Consider the following 8,540-nt stretch of genomic DNA (forward strand, 5'->3'; position numbering starts at 1 on the left):
GTGTGTGTGAGTGACTGTGTGTGTGTGTGTGAGAGTGAGTGTGTGTGTGTGTGTGTGTGTGTGTGTGTGTGAGAGTGAGTGTGTGTGTGTGTGTGTGTGAGAGTGAGTGTGTGTGAGACACCATTACATTATTTTAGTATTATTTATGCACTTTTATAGTCTTCATTAATTATTTAAACTAATTTTTATTTTTATACCTTTAGTTTTTATTTTAATTTTAGTTAATTTTGCCATTTTTATTGTTTTTCATTTTAAATATTACTATTTAGCTTTAATTTATTTTAGATTAAGTTCAGTTTTAGTTTTAATATATTTTAAAATTTTAATTACCTTTAGAATAATATAAATATAATTTAAATAATGCTGCTTTGGAAGCTAACTGAAATATGTTTTTCATCTAATATTTATATTTAATTTTATTTCAGCTTTATTTAAAATAAATAAATAAATGATTTACTAGGTTTAATTTTAGTTGCCAAAAATATCACTGGAGCTAGACTAATCATAGCTACACTAATTACAGTAGAACAATTATTAAGTCATGAAACTTTTATGTTAAAATTTGCTTTTTAACATAAAACATTTTGCCATATTTCACCACAAAATCAGAAGCTAGAAATAAGAAATAATATTTTGCATAAACAAAACTTATTTTAGAACCTATTTTAGAAATGTTGCTTTAGAAACCAACCAAAAATAATTTTTTTTAAATTTATTTAAAAATTTATTGTATATTTTTTTCTATAATTTATTTTATTTTAGAATTTGCCTTTGGCAACTGAATGAAAGAGGTTTAGGTTTTTCATCTAATATTTATATTTGGTCATATTTCAGCATTATTTCATTTAACAAAAATGTTTTAATTGTTAATAACGTGTTTTTCATTAAAATATGCATTTATTTTTATTTTAGCAATGATCTAAAGAACACTTTTAAATGTTTCACTGATGTAACTTTTAATTTAATAATTTAGTGAAATATTTTGAAACATTTTGCTCTTGCTTGTTCCACTGCTGTCTGACTGCAAAACAGCTACAGATATAAGCTTTATTAATAATGCATCGTGAACAACCGCTCAAAACAACCAGCAAAAATAATCCGCCAATCCAGTCAGAGAACGTTCATTTCTCAGCCGTCTGATTTATAGAAATATGACTGCCATCTTCACTACATACACTGTAAAAAATGTTTTAGATTATCAGAGTGCGTTTTACAAAAAAAAATACTATTTCATTCTTCCTTATTCAATGTGTTACTTGCCATTTCTTTGTAATTATTTGTGAGATTTACTAGCAATTTCTGAATAAAAATAGTTTTAAATGAAATCCTGCATTAAATTTTGAGTCTAGTAAACCAGGACAGAATTAGTGCATCACAAATTACCAAAGGTGCTCGCATGGCATACTATTTCTAATGGATTTTTGAATACATGTTAACTATTTGGGCACTTGTTTATGCATGCATCAGACTAAAGGATTGTGGGATACCTGGAATATGTGGGTCCTCCAGGCCGATGGGCACCTTCCACTGGTCCACCTGTAGTTTCAGAGCGTTTACTTCATCAATGTCTCCAGGAACCCTGAGACACGCAAACACACCACAGACACAGGCTTTAATAAACATAGCTTTCTGCAGTATAGACAGAGATATCTACATTTATATTGATTAATATGTTGTTTTATCTTAAAACAATTCATTCCATATATACTGTATTTATTGTGCCAATGAGTTTTCGTCTGAATATATATATATATATATATATATATATATATATATATTTACATTTCATTGTCTTATTGTTATATATTATATGTAATATAACAATAAGAGTGAAATGCAAAAAAATAAAATAAAAGCAATGTGACAACAAAACAAAAAATAGAAATAAAAATAGTAAGAAAATAAAAAGCAAAATTAGAAATTAAAACAATAAGACAATAAAATGCAAACAGAAATAAAAATAACAAGAAAATAAAATGCAAAAATAGAAAGTAAAACAATAAGACAATAAAAGACAAAAAATTGAAATAAAAATAAGAAAATAAAATGCAAAAATAGAAATTAAAACAATAAGACAATAAAAAATAAATAAATAATAATAAGACAACAAAATATTTAAATAAAAATAAGAAAATAAAGTGCAAAAATAGAAATAAAAATAGTACGAAAATTAAATGCAAAAATAGAAATAAAAACAATAAGGCAATAAATGCAAAATAAATAAATAATAATAAGACAACAAAATATTTAAATAAAAATAAGAAAATAAAGTGCAAAAATAGAAATAAAAATAGTACGAAAATTAAATGCAAAAATAGAAATAAAAACAATAAGGCAATAAATGCAAAATAAATAAATAATAATAATAAAAAATTATGAAATATAATTTTTCTTGTGTGTGGAAAACATGCCTTTAGATGTTATTAAACTAAATCTTTTACTACTTAGATTAAACAACTTAATTCTACTTGAGAACAACACTTTCTTATTTATATATATATATATACTACCGGTCAAAAGTTTGGGATCAGTAAGACTTGTAATGTTCTTTACAGGAGTCTCTTCTGCTCATCAAGGCTGCATTTATTTGATCAAAAATACAGTAAAAAAATGTAATATTGTGAAATATTATTATGATGTAAAATCTTTTATACATTAAAATGTAATGTATTTCTGTGATGTGCAGCTGTATTTCCAGCATCATTACTCCAGTCTTCAGTGTCACATGATCTTCAGAAATCAGTATAATATGCAAAATGTCTGATGAAGGCCGATGTGTGACCTGAAGATGCCCTCGGTCTGGTCTCCGTTCAGGTTCAGCACTTCCTCGGACAGACGCGTCTGAACCCACGGCAGCTGCCTGTCGGGATAACGGTCCTTCTGCATCTCCATCACTTCCTCCAGAGACGAGCCGAACATGGAGGGCCGGAAGATGGCGTTACGAGCGTGAGCGATCTCCTCGATCGAGGGCTTGTTCAAACCCTGCAGACACAGAGAGCAGAAAACAACTCAGAGCTAAAATCATCACAGTGCATGCTGGGATTGCTGAGTCTGCAGACGAGCTCCTGCACATCATCCATTTCAAAATGAGACTTCTCCAGATATATTTGTGTCCCTGGAGCACAGAAGCAGTGTTAAGTCGCTGGGGTATATTTGTAGCAATAGCCAACAATACATTGTATGCGTCACAATTATACATTTCTCTTTTATGCCAAAAATCATTAGGATATTAAGTAAAGATCATGTTCCATGAAGATATTTTGTAAATGTCCTACCGTAAATATATCAACTTAATGTTTGATTAGTAATATGCATTGCTAAGAACTTCATTTGAACAACTTTAAAGATGATTTTCTCAATATTTAGATTTTTTTGCACCCTCAGATTCCAGATTTTCAAATAGTTGTATCTCGACCAAATATTGTCCGATCCTAACAAACCATACATCAATGCAAAGCGTATTTAGTCAGCTTTCAGATGATGTATACATCTCCATTTTGAAAAATTGACCCTTATGACTCCAGGGTCACAAATATATGTATGTTATTATGTTGCCAAATGTTTAGCTCATACAAATCAACGAACAATGAACGTCAATGTGCGGCAATCTAATTAAAATTGCAGAGCTAAAATACAGGATTACATTTGGCACTCTTTCACAAACTGTGTAGATTTTAAATACTTTCAATTCATATGCTACGTCTTAAAACAATGTTGTCAAAATAATAATAAAATAATACTCAATGCATTCACATTTTCACTGGTTGCATACATATTAAATATCTTTGAAGATAATATCATCACTGATTTGATTATATTTATTTAGAAAATATTATTTTAAATGCATATTTAAGTTTGAAAATAATATTGTCACTGATAAGAAAACACTGTTTTAAATTTATATTATGCGTTTTAAACTAATACTGCCAAAATAATTCTTATTACATTCACATTCTCACTGATTGTGTTCATTTGAAATATTTTTTAATTTATATTATATGTTTGAAAATAATATTGTCATTGATTAAATGTATTAGGAAAATATTATTTTAAATGTATAAGTTTTAAAACAATACTGTCAAAATAATAATAAATTAATACTGATTACATGCACATTTTAAATATTTTTGAATTAATTTATTCAAATTGAAATAATAAAATACTGATTAAATTTATATATACTGTATATATATATATATATATATATAAATTAATATTATAAGTTTGAAAATAATATAGTCAGTGATTACATTTATTTACATAATTGTATTTTCAAAATAATAGAAGGATATGCTATCCAGGATAATAATTTTCATTATTAGTATAATTATTATTATATTATATTATAATATATAGATATTAATAATTATCAGTATAATACATTTACTGGTGAAATAATGTATTATTTATTTGCATAAAGAAAATACTTGAAGAATACTTGGGGAAATTTTTTTTTTACATTTATTTTAAGAAAACCTCAATTTTTTATTTTAGAAAACAATATATGGCAATAGTCTTAAATAAACAAACAAACAGACAAAAAATACAAACTCTGCCTTTTCATACTTTTCCAGATCTGGAAATGACTCAAATCAAATCCCACACTTTTCCATACTTGGATCCCTGCCTTTGTACCTTTTATGCATGTGTGCGTGACGCTTTGAATGACGCCTATGTAGGCAGCACACTAGGGTTTGGAGCGGAGCCGAGTTTTGAAGCTTTACCCCGCTGAGAGTCTGGCACACACACACACATTTACACACAAACCCACTGGAATCTCCACAGGACACTGCCATCACAACCGTTCACACCAAACACATGTATGTGCTTCACACCGGGAGCATCCCGTCACGCGTGTGCGATGATACCCATCATGCATCAGAGTGCATATCACCACGTGACTGTCTGAAACACGTGATGTCTCCAGGGCAACAGGAGAATTCCGGAAACTGAATGTTAATTAAAACTGTTAAATAGCGAACGAACCAGACCCCCACGACACTTCACAGCCAATTAACACACGCAGCGCATTAGAGCACAAACAGACGCCAGACGCTCTGCAAACACTGAGCCATTCATTCAACGTAAAAACTAAAATATTTTTCAAAATTAGTCTTTTTTTTGCCTTTTAATAAAAAAAAATTCAACATTTAATTAAATGTGTTACATTGCAAACCATTTTAAATATTTTAAATTAATATTATAAGCTTTCAAATAATATAATAATAATAATATAATACAAATTAAGTATTAATAATAATAAATACAATAAGATAATAATCGTCTCCAGGGCAACAGGAGAATTCCGGAAACTGAATGTTAATTAAAACTGTTAAATAGCAGGACGAACCAGACCCCCACGACACTTCACAGCCAATTAACACACGCAGCGCATTAGAGCACAAACAGACGCCAGACGCTCTGCAAACACTGAGCCATTCATTCAACGTAAAAACTAAAATATTTTTCAAAATTAGTCTTTTTTTTGCCTTTTAATAAAAAAAAATTCAACATTTAATTAAATGTGTTACATTGCAAACCATTTTAAATATTTTAAATTAATATTATAAGCTTTCAAATAATATAATAATAATAATATAATACAAATTAAGTATTAATAATAATAAATACAATAAGATAATAATATTATAATATTTGTAAGTTTGAAAATAATATCGTCAAAATAATAAAATTACAAATGTTATTAATTGTTTAATGTTTTAAATATATTACATTCATCTAAGTTTGAAAATAATATTTACAATAAAATAATAAAACAATACTGATTACAATCACATCTTCACTAATTGCATACATTTAAATATTTTAAATTGGTATAAGTTATAAAATAATAAAATGTCACTGATTACATGTATTTAGAAAATGTTATTTTAAAATTAAGTTATGAAATAATATTCTACAGTACATTTTTTTTCCTAAAATAACAAAATAAGACAGATAATATTTACATTTTCACTGACTGTGTTCATTTTAAATGTTTTAAATTCTTATTATAAATGAAATATTAATACAAATATAGCAAATATTTTAAAGTCTTAAAATAATATTGCCAAAACCAAATTTTTAATTAAATTAATTAGTTTCTTTGTCATTATTTGTGAGCCTGGAGCACAAAAGCAGTGTTAAGTCGCTGGGGGATATTTGTAGCAATAGCCAACAATGCATTGTATGGGTCACAATTATACATTTCTCTTTTATGCCAAAAATCATTAGGATATTAAGTAAAGATCATGTTCCGTGAAGATATTTTGTACATTTCCTACCGTAAATATATCAAAACTTAATGTTTGATTAGTAATATGCATTGCTAAGAACTTCATTTGAACAACTTTAAAGATGATTTTCTCAATATTTAGATTTTTTTGCACCCTCAGATTCCAGATTTTCCAGAGATAGTTGTATCTTAACAAACCATACATCCATGGAAAGCTTATTTATTCAGCTTTCATATGATGCATAAATATACATTTCTCTTTTATGCCAAAAATCATTAGGATATTAAGTAAAGATCATGTTCCGTGAAGATATTTTGTACATTTCCTACCGTAAATATATCAAAACTTAATGTTTGATTAGTAATATGCATTGCTAAGAACTTCATTTGAACAACTTTAAAGATGATTTTCTCAATATTTAGATTTTTTTGCACCCTCAGATTCCAGATTTTCCAGAGATAGTTGTATCATAACAAACCATACATCCATGGAAAGCTTATTTATTCAGCTTTCATATGATGTATAAATCTCAATTTTGAAAAGTTGACACTTTGCTCCAGGGTCACATTTGTGAAAACTACTAGCAGTTTCTGAGTGAAAGCAGTTTGAAGAAATTCCTGCGTCATGCTGTTCGAGTTTGTGCTCTGATAGACGGAAGACACGCACCTTCTTGGCTCCGGTGAGCGCAGCTTTCTGTAGTTTACGGTAACAGTATTTTGCATAGCAGCTAATCGCCACTCCTGCAACACAGAAACACAAGCAGACGTCAAATATAACGCAGACTCAGCTTCAGATATTCAGCATCTTAAGAGCCTAATAATAACTGTCGGGTCAGTGTGGAGCGTACAGCACAAAACAGTGTCTTAATTTCACTTCGCTGCGTGCTTTAACAGTTTGCATGTTGCATGAAGCAAAATGTGTAAACTTAATATCCATTGATTTAAAAACAGTCTTGACCTTCCATTCCTTACTAATTATAATCTTGCTAACCATTTAAAAATATTGCAAATTTGCACACTATTTATCTACTGTAGGTTCACATCCTATTGAGTGTTTTACCATTGCTAATATCACTGGAATACTTATATTTTAGATAAAAAAATGTTCTGAGTTAAAACATTACTGAACAGAATTAATTAAAACAGAACATGAATTAATTAATTAAAAAATGACATTATAATAGTATGCCAGTGATACTAAAATAACATTCACACATTTAAATACTTTAAAATCATATTATAAAATATTCTAAATAAAACATTACTAAACTAACTTTCTAAATATGACTAACTAAATCCTTTTAAATTAAAACTAAAAACTTTAAAATGATTATTTAACATAATTCAATATATTTAATATCCTTTATATTTGACAATTTTATATTATTATATTTATTATTTAATATAATAAATGGACATAAAAAAACAAGACCTAATAGAAATGACAAAAACACAACAAAATTACTAAAACTTTAACTAAAAAAAAAAAAGAAAAACAATTACTCCAATTCAAAATATGAACAAAAATCAGTGATACTAAAATAAAATTAGTATGTTTGCTCTTCCTGCATAACAAATATCTAACATGACTGGAATTGCAGGAATGGATTTATTTGGTTAGTGGCTTCTGTCCAGATTATAAGCTATTAAGTATGGCTTCCTTCTTGCTATTTGAGAAAAATACGAGTAATGTCTGAGTGAAAATTAGTAAATCCTGCATCATTTTGTTAAAGCTTGGCTTTTAAAAAAAGGATGATCCCGAATTCCTGTTCCAGCAGGAAATGCCGGAGTTGTTTGGCAGGATTTCTGCATACCCTTGGTGTCGTTGAGCGGGTCCATGTGTCTGTAGATGTAGCCCTCCAGGTAGCTGTGGAAGCGAGGCGTCGGGGGGAAGAAGGCCAGACAGATGGCCATGAGCTCCCAGCCTCTCTGGAGACTGTCGTAGCGGAAGTTCTCCGTGGTCTGTCGGCAGAGCTGGATGTAGAGCTCATCCCGCAGACCCTGGCAGCTCCAGCCCCTCACCGCCACCTCCAGAGCCACCACCAGTGGCTCGCATTTGCCCCGCCGGTCGCCCATGTAGCTCTGGATGAGTCTGAATAGCTCCACGGCCTCGCGCTTCACCGTGCGGTCCGTCGTCATGATCATGGGCTTCTTGATGGGCTCGCTGCTCCACGCCAGCATGTTGGCGATGGAGACTTTCCTCCTGAACAGACCCTGGAAGACAGGAACAATTTTAGTTTTAGCAATTTTGTTTTTAAATATTTTTACATTTAATTTTATATTTATTTTTTATTTTAATTATTTT

The 8,540-nt window shown here is 29.5% G+C and overlaps 1 protein-coding gene across 1 annotated transcript in view; it reads right to left on the reverse strand.

The window, feature by feature from the left end:
- The window catches only part of LOC107567020 (rho GTPase-activating protein 39-like), a 27,087-nt gene that overhangs the window by 16,643 nt on the left and 1,904 nt on the right, over positions 1 to 8,540 (reverse strand). Inside the window, exons 3-6 of the mRNA XM_016252601.1 lie at positions 8,050 to 8,449; positions 6,903 to 6,976; positions 2,783 to 2,982; positions 1,488 to 1,579 (exon numbers count right to left, since the gene is read on the reverse strand). Coding sequence (XP_016108087.1) covers positions 1,488 to 1,579; positions 2,783 to 2,982; positions 6,903 to 6,976; positions 8,050 to 8,449 — 766 coding nt within the window. The remainder of the gene's footprint in view (positions 1 to 1,487; positions 1,580 to 2,782; positions 2,983 to 6,902; positions 6,977 to 8,049; positions 8,450 to 8,540) is intronic.

Source organism: Sinocyclocheilus grahami, unplaced genomic scaffold (assembly GCF_001515645.1).
Source record: "Sinocyclocheilus grahami isolate Dianchi unplaced genomic scaffold, SAMN03320097.WGS_v1.1 scaffold1122.1, whole genome shotgun sequence".
Taxonomy (NCBI): domain Eukaryota; kingdom Metazoa; phylum Chordata; class Actinopteri; order Cypriniformes; family Cyprinidae; genus Sinocyclocheilus; species Sinocyclocheilus grahami.